This window comes from Vulpes lagopus, chromosome 9, assembly GCF_018345385.1.
Source record: "Vulpes lagopus strain Blue_001 chromosome 9, ASM1834538v1, whole genome shotgun sequence".
In the NCBI taxonomy this organism is placed as follows: Eukaryota; Metazoa; Chordata; class Mammalia; order Carnivora; family Canidae; genus Vulpes; species Vulpes lagopus.
This window is the reverse complement of record NC_054832.1, coordinates 4,375,042-4,392,993: the sequence shown is the minus strand read 5'-3', so window position 1 is coordinate 4,392,993 and position 17,952 is coordinate 4,375,042. Positions and strand designations below refer to the sequence as shown.

General features: G+C 58.0%; 1 protein-coding gene across 1 annotated transcript in view; it reads right to left on the bottom strand.

Annotated features, from left to right (window-relative positions):
* Positions 1–17,952, bottom strand: part of COL22A1 (collagen type XXII alpha 1 chain) — a 243,170-nt gene that overhangs the window by 110,387 nt on the left and 114,831 nt on the right. The window contains exons 22-26 of the mRNA XM_041769448.1: positions 15,047–15,100; positions 6,340–6,393; positions 5,632–5,685; positions 3,322–3,375; positions 1,955–2,008 (exon numbers count right to left, since the gene is read on the bottom strand). Of these exons, the coding sequence (XP_041625382.1) occupies positions 1,955–2,008; positions 3,322–3,375; positions 5,632–5,685; positions 6,340–6,393; positions 15,047–15,100 (270 nt within the window). The remainder of the gene's footprint in view (positions 1–1,954; positions 2,009–3,321; positions 3,376–5,631; positions 5,686–6,339; positions 6,394–15,046; positions 15,101–17,952) is intronic.

Here is a 17,952-nt window from a genome sequence, read left to right as displayed (position 1 = left end):
GGAAGGACCACAGTCCTGTAGGTGGCAACGGGACAACCGTCTGTGCGCTCATGGGGCTCGGGGGCTGGACCTCCGGGATCTGGAACCCAGACAACAGGGGGCTTCCCGGGGTACCCGGGAGGTTCTTGCCACACTGGATCCACCTGGGGGTGCACAACACATCGTCGTCTTCTGAAGAATGCCCGCCCTGTGGAAGGCGAGGCAACACCAGGGCGCCCGCGGCTGCACCCCCTGCACCTTCACCGCCCACAGGTGATCGGGTCCTGCCTTCCCGGGGGCAGGGGTGAGGCCAGGCCCCTCCCGGCTCCTGCTGGGCTGGGTTGGACCCATCAGCCACGCGGCAAACCGGCCCTGGGAACCTGCCGGACGTGGCTGTGGGCAGGGGCGGGGTCCTGGAGGCTCCACAGGTGGTGACCCAGCAGAGGTAGGGCCCCGAGGGGCCGGCCGGGCAATCACGGGGCCGGGGCGCAGCACCTGTCAGCCCACGCTCTCCCTGCCCCTGCATGTGCTCCCCGCACACACCCCACACACGTACCTCACACACTCCCCCCACACGTACCCCACACACTCCCCACACGCTCCCCACAAAGGCTCCCCACACAGGCTCCCCACATGCACTCCCCACACACCCCACGTACACACACACCCCACATGCACTGCACGTACACACACCCCACACATGCACCCCACATACACACACCCCACACACACCGCACGTACACCCCCCACACCCCATGTACATGCATACATCATACACACACCCCACATACACACACCCCACACACACTGTCTGTACACACACCCCCACACCCCATGTACATGCACACACCCCATATGCACTCCACGTACACACACCCCACAAACACACCCCATGTACACACACACCCCACAAGCACACTCCACATACACATACCTCACACATGCACCCCACATACAAACACCCCCAAACACCCACACACACCCTATGTACACATACACCACAGACACCCTACTCCATACCCCCACACACACTGACACATACACAGGTGCACCCGCCCACAACACACCAGACGCACCCCCATACACATACTGACATAGACCACATGTGTACACCACACACATACACACATACAACATACACTCACCTCCCCCCGACAGACACTGACACACGCTGTACAGCAAACACACCCCACACCCCATATACACATACCAACACACACCACACACATACACACCACACATGCATCCCACATACAGACACCAACACACACCACAGATGCACACCACACACATACACACACCCTGCACACCCCACATATACAGACCGACACACACCACAGACCAGATACACACACACAGGGCGCCACACACAGGGTCCCGCCCTCTCTCCCGTGTTCACTGCATTCTGAGCTCAGGCCACATCTGAGATTTGAACCCCGGGCCTCAAGACAGAGGAGACCCTGCCGCCCACGAACGTGGGGCTCCGAGGGGACAAGCCATCCAAACCCGGCACCGGGGGTCCCCACACCCACAGGAGCGCCCTGTCCAAACACAACGGGGACTGGCCTCTGCCTCTCCCACAGCCCTCGGCACCTGCTGCAAGCGCAGGGGTCCGGACGCCCCAGGCTGCACCCGCCAGCAGCGGGGCCAGGCCTTAGGGAGCACCGGAGGGACCCTGGGGGGCGGGTACAGACCCCCAGACACAGAGCGGAGTCCCTCTCGCTGACCGCTGCCGGGACAAGCTCCCCTCGAGGCCGTGTGCTCCATCTACGGGCTTCCCGAGGACCCCCCGGCCCCGCTCCCTGTGTCCCGGGCCTGCTGTGACCATTCCCAGCCCGCGCGGCAGTCGCAGGCGCCCCCACCCCTGCAGACGGGCCCCAGCTCACCCACCGTGCTCCCACCATCGACTGCGGTTCCCGCAACCACAACCACACCAGTGGGCAGACCCCTGGGCGGGGGGGGGGGGGGTCCATACCCTAAGGCCGGGTTTTCCGGGCAGACCGTCTTCTCCTCTGTCTCCTGGCTGGCCCTGCAAGGGGTGCACACGGAGGTTGGCGGAGGGCACGGCGCCTGGGGGGCACGGCCAGCCCCAGCCAAGGCGCTGCCCGCCGCGAGGCCACGGCGGCCGAACCGCCTCGCAGGTTCCATAGGCCACGGCTCTGCTTTTGTTTTATTTCCCAAACACACAACTGAGTAGACGAGAGGGGGCGTGAGCGATTTGGAGACTTTGAAATACTAGGTTCGCCCTCTCGTCTTCTCGCGAAAGACGGGGAGAAAGCGGGGAGTGGTCACATAAACCCCCTTAAAATGAAATTAAATGCACACTTATTCTGTGTTTGGTCACGAAAAAGTTGCATTTCTGGGTTATTTGTTGAAGAGGATGATGGGTGCTCTCAAGAAGCCGACCGCTGCCCCACACCCTGAGCGAACGTGTTGGGAAGGAGAGAAGCACGTTCGCTGGTGGAAATATGTACTGGGCCGACTCGCGGCTGTTCGTGTGCCGTGTGGGAACCGGGAATTTGCTTCCCGGTTTTATGATACTTAACCTCTGACTCTTTTCTTAATGATCCTACCATAATGAGCCTCACAAGAATATTTTTAGAATTAGAGTCTCCTATGTCCTGAGTATCCCAAAGTTGCTACTTCTGGCCAACACGTGCGTATTTCTAACAGGTTCGTTTTAAAGTGTGAGGCTTCCAAGTCCTTCTCCAGGCACCTTCGCAGAAATAAAGGACTTGCCCATGTCTGACCGGGTGAATCCAACATTCCCAAGCCCTGATCCCGAGCCCTGGTCCTGAGCCCTGGTCCCCAGCCCTGATCCCCAGCCCTGGTCCCCAGCTCTGGTCTCCAGCCCTGATCTCTAGCCCTGGTCCCCAGCCCTGACCCCCAGACCTGATCCCCGATCCCTGATCCCAAGCCCTGATTCCAACCCCTGGTCCCCAGCCCTGGTTCCCAGCCCTGGTCTTCAGCGCTAGTCCCCAGCCCTGGTCCCCAAACCCTGGTCCCAACCCCTAGTCCCCAGCCCTGGTCCCCAGCCCTGTGATCCCACCTGTCCCTAGCCCTAGTCCCCAGCCCCTGGTCCCCAAACCCTGGTCCCAAGCCCTGGTCCCGAGCCCTGGTCCCCATCCCTGATCCCCATCCCTGATCCCGAGCCCTGATCTCTTGCCCTGGTCCCAACCCCTGGTCCCCAGCCCTGGTCCCCAGCCCTGATCCCCAAGCCCTGATCCCCAGCCCTGATCCTGAGCCCTAGCAATCAGCATATGTTAACATTCACCAACAATCCAACATCTCTTTCCTTCTGCATTTTGGGTCCCAAACTCCTGTCACCCCCTGAACACCAACCTTGGGTCCCGGCAGGCCTGGTGCTCCATCCTGCCCATCCTTTCCAGGTGTGCCCTGGTCAAGAGGGAGAAAACAAGGCACAATGAGAAGCATGTTTAGGGCACAATGAGAGCGTCTTTAGGGCACATTGCACTGAGGGGCTTCCAGCAAGGAGCTGGCTTTGTAGCCAGCAGCTGGGCCGTCCTGCCTCTGAGGGGGGCGCTTTCTCGCCAGCGTGCCGGTCTCGGTGGGACCAGGCTGTCCCCACACACTGCCTTATGAGGGAGATGGCCCTCGCCCTCTGGCCAGGGCCTGGTGTCCCGTGCAGACATGTGCTATCGGCGAGAGGAGGCAGGACCCAGACAGTGAGCTGAACCCGCTCAGGGTCCCTCTCTCCCTGTCTTCTGCTTCCCACCTTGTTTCCCGCTCCCTGCAAAACCTCCGCCCACATTTCCTCCCTTCCCAGCGTCCTGGCTGGAATTCATCAAGTCCGCCTTTTATTTCTAAGCACGACACTGAGGGGCTCCATGTCCTAACTCCCTACAAGCGGCCTCCTCCTCCTCCACCAGCCCCTTCTGACCAGACCACGACAGGTGGTGTCACGGGCAAGGGGACAGAGGCTCAGAAAGGCCGAGGCATGTACTCCAGACCCCGTGGCGGGTAATGGGGCCCCACAGGGTTTAAACCCAGGCCTCCCGGCTCCACCTTCCGCTGCTCCAGATGTATTTGCTCTGCTTTTTCTCTGACCCTTAAGTGACCTAACAGGTGCACCCCCCCCCCCCACGACAGCTATGAGGGAAATCCCTTCCCTGCAACATATGTTACTGGGGCAGCTGTAAGTGCTATTCCAAGTTATTACTATTTTAGTAAAACCTGGTAATTTTTCTGCCAAGAGGTCCCCTGACACCCAATTCACGACTCCTATTACCTGGAGTCTCCAGCCTGGGCTGGTGGCCTATTGGGAGGACAGCCCCATCTTCCCGGAGCAGGGGTCCCAGGAGGGAACCCCTAAAAGGGCAGGGGGAGGCACGCTTCTGGGGGTAAGGACACGCGGGTCCATGAAGCATGATCTCACTGGAGAGCAAACGCAAAAGCCAGAGGCGGTGCTTCCAACTGTCAGGGGCCATGGCGTCCCCGTCTGCGCCACGGCGGCCTTCTTTCCACTGCTTTTTCCTCTTCCTCCGACTCTCTCCCGTGTCCTGAATGTTCACACCAGCATGCGTGCTAGTTGACGGACGAACCCCTTACATCACATGTGATCGTTAATAGCTTTGAGCTTTCCTGCGACACCGTCACGTGAATACACCCTTTGTGGGTGATGCTGTGGGTGACCGGGCACGCGTGAGTGTTCGCGGGGCACAATGCAGGTAACTTTGGGTTGGTGAGTGCTTGCTGGTGCTGCTGCAATGGAGCAGGTGGTCAGCTTTGGATGAGGTCGCCTTAGAGTGTGCATCACACCCCTGCGTGGACGTCCCACAGCCTTCGGTATTCAGCAGAGCTGAGAATGCTGGCATTTTAGCCATGAGCCCCTGTCCTGGGGGGTGGGGGCTCCATCTACAGCCACCAGTGGATCTGCCAAAGCTCCAACGACAAGGAGGCACCGCTGCTGGGTGCTACACGGTCTGATTTACCTCTTTCACCTTTTCTCCACCGCCTGGATCCCCCTCCTCACCCAGTGGCCCATGGGAGAGAAAGCCAGCCGTCAGGAAATCCACCCAGGGGCACAAGGCCTCCCTGGGTGTCATGCACAGGTCGATGAGGATGATGCAGCCCTGTGGTGTCACAAGCCACCCCCACCACTGGGCCCCAGCTTTAACGGCACACGCGTTACGTGCGTGGAGACACGAAGGTCGTTGAGTCCCATCGTCAGGACTTAAAAGGCAGAAGGTCCCCGGGTCCCCAGGATCTACTGAGTTCAGGAGTGAGGAAATGCAAACAGGCCCAGAACTGGAAGACTTCGCCACCTCGGTTACTTCTGTGACCCTCTGCACGTGTCCCGTGGGGACAGGAAGCCACGCTTTAGGCAGCAAGGGCTTCTGAACTTGCCTCTTCAAAGAGACCAGAGGTGGTGGCCTGTGGAGAGGACGCCCCGATCTGCACCCTGGCTGGGGCCCCACGGGGGAGCCGTGCCGGGAGACTGAGGCCGTGGAAGGAACCACAGGAGGAAGAGGTCGGGCTGGGCGCCGGGGACTTGGTGCCCACTGGCAGGGGAGCAAAGGGCATGGAGAGAGGCCGGCAGCCCCGGTAGCCGGCTGGGAGGGCCCAGCCACCCCCGACGTGGACCAATGGAGGACGGATAAGAGCGAGCGGAGGACACTCCGGGGCACTCACCGTCGGCCCGGGGTGCCCGGGTTTTCCCGGGAAGCCGATCTCTCCAGGTAAACCCTGAGAAGGGAATCACAGGGGGCAACTGTTAGTCTGGCCTCTTTGGAGCATCAGGGCCTTTCTCCCAACGCCTTGCCTGGCACGTCGCAGGCCTCTGTGATGAGGATGCACAGAGTTGGGTACACCTCAGGGCACCGGAGCATCCTTAGTGTGCGGCACTGTGAGACGCGGAGTTGTCACACCGTGTCCGGTCTGCAGTCCCCACCGCGTGGGCTCCCACCTGGTGGGATGGGCCAAAGGGCCACCCCTGCTGGTGGTTGGGTCCCCTCCCCCTCCGCCCACAGGAGAACTTTCCCAGCTGCACAGGACACGTGGGCAGGGGGGAGGACATCAACCAGTGTCTACCCCGGCCCTCTGGCGGCCTCGGCGTCAAACCACAAACTAGTTACGGGCATCCCCTGACTAACGTTCCTCCTCCGACGTGTCTGTCTCGAGAAGCAGCCAACCAACATGCTACATGAGCTCAAGAGATATTTCTGGTCTAATCTAGGGCCTGAAAGCCCAGAGGCTAGGGGGCAGCTACAGGAGGAGTCCTCCTCACTCATGAAGGAGAAGGACAAACAGATGGCCACACACGGAGACATTCCCGGTCCCCGGGGGCCATGAGACCCTCACCTAAGGGCCCCTGCACAAGAAAACCAGAGCCAGTCTTACCGGGGGTCCTCCGGGTCCGGGGGGGCCTGGGATGCCAGGCGGTCCTGGTGGGCCCTGCAAAGGAAGAGCATGGCGTGGGTTACGATTGTGCGTGGGGCAGCTTCCTGGTGACAATGTCCTTTGAGAGAGGAGGAGGGAAGGGGTCACAGAGACCAGGTGAGGCTTCGTCTCCGTGATGCTTTATTTTCAAATAAACAAAAAAAGCAAAAAGCAAGAAAAAAAAAAAAACAAGTAAAATTTGCAAGATGTTGACACCTGTCATATTGAGGTGTTGATTCTATAACTGTTAGGTCATCTCTTCTGTCTGTTCAAAATACTTGAGCATTTAAAGTAAATACATACGTATTTATGTGCACAAGGCTGCACGTTTACACACACACATGCACACACGGTGGGTTAAGCTGTTAACAAAGACCTTGCAGGACAGTGGCTGCTGGGGGTGAATGACATGGGTCTCCTGCTCCAGCCACCCCCCCCCATTCCCTAGGTCTGGGGTGCGGCCACCAGCTGGTAGTCCTGAGAGCTCTCGGGACAATTCTCCGGAGCCCAGTCTTGACACCCACCCTGCAGCCCCAGTCGTCATGCCCTACACCAATCCCGGGGGCACCTCCACGGCCGGGAACCGACGCAGGTCCGGCCCCACAAGCAGGACAGAACCCGAGCTGGAGCTCCCGTCTGCGGGGCAGCCCCGTCCGACCGAGGGTGCGGGCAAGGCGACAGGGGCACCAGGGCAGGTCGTCCTGTCACACACCCCAAGTTCTGGGCCTCGGGCAGCCGTGCAGTCCCAGGACCACGGAGAGGGACTGGAGCCCAGAATGGATCAAAGTATTTACAGGTTCCCGACAGCCCCTGCCCAGCCTGGGATCCACTCACTTCACAAGGTGCAGCTACTGCTCCACGGATGAGGAATTGTTGGGACACACTGTCGGGCGGATGACCTGCTTGCCAGCGGCACCGCGCACCCATCCAGGTCCATCCCCACCTCCCCCCTCTGCGCCCTAACCCCGTTCTCAGAGAGGAGCTCTGGTTTTGTTGCTCGGGTCTTCTCCCTGCCCCCTTCTCCACGCCTCCACCTCTGACACGGTCTCCAGTTCCCCCACTTGCTCCTCCACGCTCAAGGCCAGTGTCGCCGTGGTCGTCTGACTCCCCTGCCCTCTGAGGCTGAGGCCCCTCTTGTTCCCTCTGCATCTCTCACAGACCCGAACCCAGGGCTGGGCCTACAGCAGGTGCTCCCATATATGTTTGAGGACTTCAACTGAATTTAAGGGGCGCTAAGGAGAGGGCCTGTGTCCAGGGAGAAAGGTGCCACGTCGCCACTAGAGGGGGATCAATACTAACAAGTGACAAAGGCGGCTGCTCCCCTGGACCATTGCCCTGCCTCCCACTGGGGGCACACGCGAGTCAGCGATGGGCGCAGAGGGAATTTCTGATGGCATCTGCACCTCGCTGTCCCTGTAGCAGCTGTCTTTGGAGGTAGCAGCTACTTTTGTTGGGAGAGGTGTGCTTGAGGCAGGTGCAGCTGAGGGGCCCGGTAGCCCGGGACAGGGGGCCAGGCAGGGGTCCTCCCTGCTGCATGCGGGTCTAGAACGAGCACTGAGAAGGTTCGTGGCCTCACCCCTACCGCCTTGCAGACCCACCATCCAGCTGCGCCGGCTCAGCTCTGCTCACCCCTTGGCCAAGCAAGAGCCCTGCAGGTGACACTCCCAGGACCCCCTCGGAAGGCACATTCCAGGTGACCTGCTCATACTCCAACGTGACCCTTGGGATCTCATCCACCCCCCTGTCCCACAGGGCTTCTCTGAGCCCCTCCTCTGCTAGCAATCTGGACACATCAGCCGTCTTCCAGGATGGTGATGAACCCTGGAGTGCTTCATGCGCTTTCAAGCAGATTGCTGCAGGAAGCAGGCCTCCTGGCTAGCTCGCTCCTCCGACGGGCCCTGTTTCCCCTTCCTCCTTTGCCTCTTGCAAACCCCCTGCAGGACGCTGTGGCCTCACAGCATGCCAGAGGAAGCGGATCACTAGTGGTCACCTACTGGAAATTAGGCCTGCTTGTCTGATGGTAATGAAGAGAGACCCAGAGAGGGTAAGCGCCTCCCCTGAGGCCACACAGCCATCATCTCCAGAGGATCCCCGATAGGCCGGCTGCTGCAGAGACACCCAGAAAACTTGTCATAAGTACAGTATCCGGGGCCCCTTGTTTGCCTTCGGGATAAGCCCAAGCGGTCAGTGACTTTGGAAACACTCCTCCCCACCCCCCAGGAATCCTGAAGCGCTGTCTGGTCTGGGAATCGCCCACCTAAACTAACTCCACACACACCCTAACTATGAGAATATTAGAAGCACAATGAGAGAAGCAGGGTTCCATGCAGGGAGAAAGCAGAAAACACAGAAGTAGGAGAAGGGCTGGGGGGAGTGGCCAGCCCCCACTCAGTGCTCCCTCTGCTCTGTGCTTCATACTCTGGGCCTCGTTTCTGTCCACCACCAAGCCTGCCAGGAGGGTTTACTCCATCCCATGTAATGCACAAAGAACTGGAACTTGGGAGGGACATTGTTATGAGACACAGCTGGCATTCAGATGCAAGGACCCTGGTCCCTTCACCTGCCACCCCCTGTGCCCGCCCCCTGCAAAACATCTGCACAGCTTGGAACACAGGTCTGAGCCCTCTCGTTCCAGCCCCAGCACCCCCTTGGACAGAGTGCTCTCCTAAAAGACTGTGCATTAAGTGGGACCAGAACTTTCAATACGGGCTCGGTCATGTCACATCCACCTCCTTTGTAAGGACCCGCAGCACCTGGTTCATTGCTATGCACACAGTAGGGGCTTAATAACGACCTGCTTGTCTGGTGCTGTAAATTCAGGAGGTCAGTACCTGTAGCAAGCAATTTACAGAGAGAAGCTGGAAGCAGCGCCAACCGCTGGTAGGGGTCTGGGCACTGCTTCCAGGTGGGGAGCCACACAAAGGGCACAGCCGTTCACCCCCAGCCTCCTCTCACTGACAAGGAGCATCTCCTAAGTCCAGGTGAGAAATGCACGGTGGGGGAGGAAGCAGTAATGAGGACCCAATGTCAGCCCGCCTGCCGCTGGTGCCCTGGGGATCCTGCTCAGAGGGCGTCACTGTGCCTTCTGACAGCCACGCAGGGACACAGGCAGTAGAGGATGCTCTTCTCAGAACTGCCACCTGGCCTTGGGAGGTTCTGACGTCTGCACCCTAGGAGGCTGCGATCGGCCTCCTCCAGGTGACCAGACACCTGGAGCAGAGCAGACCTCCACTCTGGAGGAAACTCAGAAGGCTTCTGATCCAGCCTCTGGCGAGCCATGGGGGAGGGTCGGTGGGCAGAGCGGGGCCTGGGAAGGACCTGGACACGTGGGCCCATCAGCCTAGAGGCCAGGTACCGAGAAGATTTTTTGAAGCACCAACGATCTTCCTGGCCATCTATGAGGCCTTTATGCATATGGCCCCATGACCCCTAAGCGTCCCCGTTTATTGCAGTCCCTGCACGTGGGGTCCAGCTAAGGAAGCAAACAGAACCCCGATCTGCTAGTTCCCAGCCATATGGCAAGTTCCTTGCTTTATGAAGACCCAGTCCCCTGGTCTGTAAGGTGGAGCCATGAAGCCTCTGTTCCTCGAGATTGAACACGGTTAAGGCACCCAGGACAATAAGCCCGGTGCCGCCCCATGCCATGGGGAAGGTGGTTATTATATTTTGGCCTCCTGCCTGACACCAGCCCCAGCACAAAGTCTGAGTCCGTGTGAAGGGGCAAGTCAGCTGGGGGCAGGGCCCCCCTGGGAGAACAGGGGTGAGGGGTGGAGACAGGAAGAACCGGTCCGACTTGGGATATGTTTTGAAGGTGAAGTTGACAAGATTTACAACAGTGTGTGTGTGTGTGTGTGTGTGCATGTGTGTGTGTGTGTGTGTGTGGAAGAGAAGCGTCAAACCCAACTGTGTTTGCCCAGAACAAGCAGGTAGCTGGTGGCACCATCTGCCAAAAGAAGGAACATGGGAGGAGCACAGTTGGAGGATGAGGTGGCATCAGTGGTTCTTCTGGAGGATGTTGTGTTTGATGCACGACAGCCCACCCCGGAGGAGCGGGGTGGCAGGAGCCCGGGGGCTTTGGGGGTGGGCCCGGATCTACCCATGGTCAGGGCCTGCAGGGTGGGCAGAAGCAGGGCCCTGCACAGGATCCTGAGAGACGGCGTGGGGGGCCCTGCGGTCCTTTCAGGACGTGGGCAGAGTGGGGGATAGCAAGGCAGACCGGGACTCAGGGCCAGACTGTCAGAGAAGCAAGGGTCTGCATGGCCAGAAACCGAGAGAAGGAGGTGCTTCGAGAAGGAAGAAATATAATCATTCAGGAGATGGAGCAGGGCGCGCCCAGGGAACTGACCTGTCTCGGGGGGCCTGGAGAGGATCTGCATGGGTGGCGGGTGGAGAGGAAAGTTCAGGGGAATGCAGGAGGGGGAGGTGTGGAGTCGGGAGGACCCTGACCTGCAGGGTGTCAGGAGGGACCACTAGGAAGCCCGCACCCACTTCCCTTCTTCAGGAAATCAAGGCAGGAGCCCACGTGTCCTTGACCCTCACTGCACTTCAGACCTAGGGCAAATTGTCCTGCCTGCTGTTTTAACATTTTTTTTTTTTAGATTTTATTTATTTATTCATAAGAGTCATACAGAGAGAGGCAGAGACAGAGGCGGAGAGAGAAGCAGGCTCCATGCAGGGAGCCCGATGTGGGACTTGATCCCGGGACCTCGGGAGACGACCTGACCCAAAGGCAGATGCTCAACTGCTGAGCCACCCAGGGATCCCTAACATTTGAATTAAAGATCATACATTAGGTTATGTTAAACTAAAACGATTTAACTACTACTACTTTATTGGTGAGTCATGATAGTATAAACGGATTAAAAAATAGGGCTTTGGTTTTGGGTGGCCTGGGCCCAACACTAGGTCGCCTCGCACTCCCTCCACGGACTTGGGCAATGCAGTACCCCTTGTGCCTCAGTTTCCAGAACTGCAGGAGAGAGGCTGGAGCGCCTTTGCTCACCCCAACATGGATTAGTGAGGGTGTGTGAGCAAGCTCGGAGCACTGGAGCCTTGCACACGTGTTGCTCCACTCTCTTTTCCTTTTACTATTAATAAAAATACACAAACAACCCGTTAATCTAGTTATTCCTGAGTGACAAGTTAACCAACAGATTTAAATGTTAACAACACAATAACGACGGTTCTCGTTGTTCCCAATGAAAACAGCTAAGTAGCGACTACTAATAAAAGCGAACCAATCGGTGTAATTAGTATCAATGAAATAACATTCGATCCGTCCAAAACGATGGCGGCTACGCAGCTCTTGAACGTTCTCCGTAATGACAATGATGGCGCATAAACAACCACTTAACCTAATTCTCATTAATAAAGGAATGGCAAATAGTTATTCCCAATAACCACCTAGTTCCAACTGGCAGAGATTCATGAAGCTGGATGGGATGTGAAGATGTGTGGAAAGTACTTGCACAAATTAGCCTGGCAATCAGGCTGCTTATGTGGCTTGGAAATGTTTGCTGTTGAGGGAGGGGGTTGTTCATAATTTGTGCATCTCCCCCCCGCCCCACTTAGGATGTGGCTCCCGGGGAGCAAAGCCATAATGACTACCTACCCCAGCAGGGCTCCTGTGCAGAGACCCAGGCCCACAAGCCCACCTAGTCATCTCCAGGGCCAACCCCTCCCCCTGGCCACCGATTCAAGGGCCATCCGTCCTGCCTGCCACACCAAACGCCATCAGCCTCTGCAAATGCCTGACCCGATGACACACAGATTTCCATTTTGCCTAAAAGGCTGCCAGGATATAAGAGCCACTGCCTCCAACATCATGAATGCATCTATTTATTCTGAAACATTCCAGCAGGTGAAGTTTTTTCATCTTGGAAAAAAAAAAAAAGGCACCGAAAGCATCTTCCAGATGCCAGCCGCCCTGGGGCCAGTGCACTCTGAGGTTGCCGAGTGGGCTCATCCCAGTACACACAGAGCTAATTAAGCTCTGAGCTCTGTCTCCTTGGGTTTTACATGGGATCTGCATTCTTGTCTCACAGGTGGGCATAAAGAATAGTCACAATTATGTACGAACACTAAAGAGGGTGTCTTGACAATGGCAGAAACGAAACCCTTTATCTCCCTTCCTTCTTCTCGGCAGAGCAGAAAAGCTTCTCAGCAGAAGCAACCTTGATTTTCCAGATGGGTGTAGGCAGGAGCCACCTCTGGGCCCCGAGAGAGGCCGATTATCTCACCTCTCGCCTAGAATCCAGCTCCCTGGACTGTCTTCTCTACCTGCAAGTCTCTCTGCCCCGCTAAGAGGTGGCTCCTCTGGGTGCATGCATGAAATCTGCATGGTGGCACCCAGATTTCACACGCCCTCTCTGATCCGCAGAGCTGAGTGTGGCACGCAGTGGGTACTTACAAATAAATCCCTCTTGAATGGATGACCCAATGAATCACAAACAAGGGGGACTGTGGCAAAGCCCAGGAAAGGTGAGCATGTAGCTTGTCAAGAGGAGCGAATCAGAGGGGACGGCCGGGGGTGCCCCACAGCAACCTCCTCGTGTGGGGACGGTCGGCTGCAGTGAAGCATCAGGTCCACTGGGCAGTGATCCCATCAACGGTGCCAGCTCCTACAGGCTCTACGTTGTCCAACTCTGAACCCTGAGATCCCCCATATCTATCAGATTTCCCCATTTCTGGCAAAAGTCCTGGAGAGCCTGACCATATTTATATTACAGCACCCAGCTCAATGCCTGGAGTTCGGTAAACATTCAATGAAGGAAAGTGATTTCAAAGCTAAACGTGAAAGAAATAGATCATCCAAGGTAGCAGGAAGAAAAAAAAAAGTTGTAAGTAGGGGCAAAAAATTGTAGCTTAAAGTAATTTGATGGAGCTTCGTGTATGGTGAAATTTGAAATACAAGCTTTGCTTCTGGAAAGCAAGGTAATAAAACAAATGCAGAAAGCGCTCTATTTTTCACCATTAACATCCAAACCCCACGGTGAATGTGGAATCTTTAGAAAACCGTGAATTATGATTGATTTTATACTCCCTTATCACATGCCAGATCCGGACCGAACGGGAGGTGCCAGGATGAAGTCTGAGGAGGCGTGTGCAAGGCGCCCATCACTCACCAGGACGCTTTGAATGTCAGCGAGCAGTAAAAGCTGGCCTGGGAAGCGCAGAGAGCACCGTCTCCGGGGGGGGGCGCCTCCCTGCTGGTGCCCGACGGATGGAGAGGGTGGTGCCCAGTGGCAGGAGGGCGCTGAGGCCCACGGCTTCACCGCAGCTCAGGGGGCAGCCAGCGCGACCCATGACTGTGTGTCCCTGCTCACTGCCACTGCTCCCAGGAGAACAGGGATAGGGTCCCCACCGGGGGCTCCCTGCGCCTCAGGGACCTCATCGCCTGGGCCACATCCCTGTTCTCTTCCACTACAGTATGGCCCTCCCTTTCATTTCTATTGGCATTTCTCACAAGTGGTGTAACTTGCCCCCAAAGGGTCCTAGCCACCAGGTGGTGATGCTGGGATCAGAACCCGGTGTCTGACTCGGGGACCGTGCTCCCTCCCTTCATGGTTCTCTTCTCCTGAATCTACGGATCTGGGGAGGGTTGAGGAGGGGCCTTGATTCAGGAGCAAAGGGAGAGTGAACACCTGCACCCGCCAGGCCCGGCCTCCCGACGCATGCTCACTGTGTCCACACTATAGGTACGGGGGACTGAGACGGTCTGGGCCCAAGATCCCCTAGGGAGCGAGGGAGGCGACCGCTTAGCAGCCAGCAGCTCTGAGCAAGTCTCTCTGGATCTGGGAAATGATGGTGACCCTGAGTCGGCCCATCTGGCAGGTGGCTGTGGGGTCCCCAGGGGATCACAGGTGACTGTGCATGTGTGGGAGCGGGAAGCCCGACAAAGCGCGGGGCCCGAGGAAGTGCCACCAGAGCGGAGCCTGAAGCACCAAGGGAGTGAGGGGAGCAAGGAGGAGGAGAGGGCCTCCAGGGAGCAAGACAGCACAGAGTGTGAAGGGGGCCCTGACCCCAGCATTTACAGAGGGGTAGACTGAGGCCCAGAGTCGGGGAGGGAGCTGACCAACGTCACAGTGGATAGGGAGTCAGACACCAGAACCCAGGTGTGTGGTCTCCTGGAATAGCGTGATGGTTCTTGTCCCGTGCCAAGCCCCTTCCAACCCCGAATGCACGGTCCAGCCACCCCGTGCTTAGTGCGGTGAGCTCCAGCCAAACGCGGGCCTGTCCACACCCGCACACAGCCTGTGTCCCAAACCAGGTGTCTCTGCAGAGCTGAGCCCTGCCGGGAAGGCCCCTTCTCCGCCTCTGCCTGGCCGGCCGCACGCTGTCCATCAGCGGACACCTCGTCTGGGCGCTGCTCCCTGACCCTCACTGCTTCCCTTTCTCATCACGCTGGTTGGTCATCACCGTGTCACCCCTGTCTGCCCTCCCACAGATGGAAGTTCCTCCAGGGGGGCAAACGGTGGCCGTTCTCCTAGCACAGGAGCAAGAGGCCGAGGGAGCCAGTGGAGACGGGAGGACGAAGGACCCCCTGAACATTCCTTCTGATGAGGTGACCATACGAGACCGGTTACCAACCTGAGAACTGCTAACCGATTGCTTCTTCCATCAGAGGAAGCAGCGTGGCTGGGGAAGGGCACGCAGGGGTGGCAGTTACCTGTGGCCCCAGCAGTCCAGGGGTTCCCGGCGGGCCCACTTCACCTTTCCTCCCCTGTGTACAAAAGAAGAAGCCAAAATTAACAGCAGGCAGGGAGCGCCCGAACCCGTGTAATAACGCGTCGGTGGAAATGCCCATCTTGATTTCTTAAACTCGCTGGTCCACAGGGGGGGCCCCCAGCTGTTGGATCCCCTCCCGAGAAGCAGTACGGGATTGGGGCAGGAGCCTCAGGCTCTGGGGTCAGGGAGGTTCAGCTTTGGCTCCCAGCTCGGTGACCTAAGTGGATTTGGCAACATGTGGCCTAAAGACACTTGAGGCGTGTCTCCTTGTCCTGCCGTCCGCCACTCAGTTCCTTTCCCCGAAAGCAACTAATCCTACCAGATGTTGGCTTGTCTGTCTTTCCAGAGGTGTGTTACGTGTAGGCCAGCATCACACACACACACACACACACACACACACACTCATACACACGTTCCCTCCATCCCCCCTTTCGTTTTCTCTCCAAACTGTAGCACATCGCTCAGTCTGCTGGCACGGAACAGCCGACTCGGGTGCGTCCCGCAGGAGCAGGTGGACAGGCGGCCTGTTCTCGCCACTACAGTGTTGACCCTAAGGGTGAAGTGGGCTGCACGGCCGGTGGGTCGTTATGGCCTCTTCAGCTCTGCGGAGCCCTGGGTACGGGATCTGCAACCCCTCTGTCCCCCACCGCCGAGGAGTGGCCCTGTCCCCAGGGCAGTGGGGCTATGCAGTGCTGCTGAGCGATCCCGCCTCCACGTCCAACGGCTGCCACGAGACAAGGCGCCTTTCCCGTGGACGCGCCTCCAGGAGGCCATAGCAGGGTCTCATTGATGCAGCTTTATTCCAGGCTCAAGAATTTTAGGGCTGCACGGGGGAGAAGGCTGGGTGAGCCGGGAGGGAGTGTTCTCTAAGGAGCTGCAAGGCCTAAAACCTTGAGTCTCACACGTTCAACTCAGCCAGCTGGAGGATCAAGGCTCCGCCGTGGCCTCTGCCCCAAGGGCTCACAGGCTCATGGGGAGGCAGACCTGCACCCCTGAAATGACAGCGCCCCTGACACGCACGGCATGGAGGGGCGCACACACGGCCCTGGAACTCTTAGGTCTACTACAAGGTCTTGGGAGGACTTCCCGGAGGAGGTGCTGAACTAGCACTTGAAGAAGGAAGAAGTGCGTCCCCAGTGGGGCATGCGTTCACTCGGGGGGCAGGGCAGGCGAGTGGGAGCTGGGGCAGTGGGAGCAGGGCCTTGGCAGAGGATCTATGTGATCGCGATGCAGGGCTACAGGGCTGGGCCGTGGCAAACGAGGTCAGCGAGGGGCCAGGAAGGGTGTTGTCGGTGTCCTGGGCCACAGGGAGCCACCCATATGGCCAAAGATGTCGAGTTACCCTACAGCACAGTCGGTGTGTGCTGGTCCTGGAGGCAGCAGGAAGGACGGAGTGAGAGGACAATCAAACCCGTTCCCAGAGCTACCCGTGCCCAGTCACCTTCTGCCCCTGCACCACCCACCACCCTCCCTCACCACCGCCCCCGACGCTTCCCACTCGCCCCCCCAAAGCAGCCAGAATCACATTCTTAAAACAGAAATCAGGTCCCGTCTCTGCCCAAATCACCGCACTAGTTCTCAACACGGAGCCCCATGTAACAGCCTCCCCTTCTTTCCACAACTGCATTCTGCTCCCTGCCCAGCTTGTTTCCTCATCCTCTTCCCCTCATTCCAGCCACGCTGCTGTCCCTCCTCCAGGATGAACACGCCAAATGCACTCCCACCTTGAGGACTTTCATGCTCGGTACATGCTCCCCAGGCACCCGCACGGTCTCTGCTCAAAGGCCCTGCATCCCTGTGTCGTCTCTGACCAGCCCAACTCTGACCTGCTCTCCTGCCGCCACCTGCAGCCCCCGCCCTGCTGTCCTTCCCTTTGCTGGCATCACTACCAGGTACACCGTTGATGTACGGGCATAGTTGGTCATCGCCTGCCCGCCAGTACTGGCTGCAAGCCTTCTGGGAACAGGGCCTGGCTCTGTTTTTGTTCAATGCTCTACCTTTGGGCCCAGGACAGAGCCCATCACATGGTGGCAACCCAATGAATGTCTGGGGGCTGGATAAATTGCTGCTCCATGACCGATGCGGTCTTGAAGCAGGAGGATGGCAGGAGAAGTGGCCATGCGGGGTGGGGAAAGGCTGCGCGAGGACCGGGAGGCACATCCTGGCACCTGTGGACTTGCAGAGAGAACAATTCGGAACCCCGGATCAGCAGGCGCCCGGGCCACGGAGCACATCAGCCTGGAGGTGCAGTGAAGCCTAGGTCAGAAGGCGCTTCTTGACACCCGTCAGGTGGAATTCCAAATGTGGTCCCAGACACCCTCAGAAATGAGCCAGGCCTGGAGGCATTTGTCTCTGCCTCCATCCGATCCTGCTCTGATGAATGCAAACATCGGGGAGCGGATCACAAGAGACCTAAGAGTTGCCAGCTCCCCTTCCTCAGGGAATGGAAGCCAGACATCTTCAATTTTGTATCTAGACAGGCACCCCCTCCATCTGCTGCCAGGTCATTCCACTGAGAGTCACGACTTATTTACAAGATGAATAAACCATTTTCCCTCAAGGTCAGTGGAATGGCCTGGTGAGTAGTCATCAGAATTCAGAACCCAGGCCAGCAAAGTAACTCTGTTTAGAGGAAGAAACGGAGAAATGGATCATTTACTGGTTGGTGGGAAAGGGTCAGAGGCAAGCAGGAGGGATGCATATGTCACGTCTGGGTTGTGGTTGAGCAGAATTACTGACTGGGGCCTGGTTTCATTGGGGTGAGTGCCAGTGTCCCTCCTCGGATGACCCACCACCTTTAGAGGCAGCACAAGGTCTCAGCGGCTCCCCGTTTCCCTCAAGTTTGGG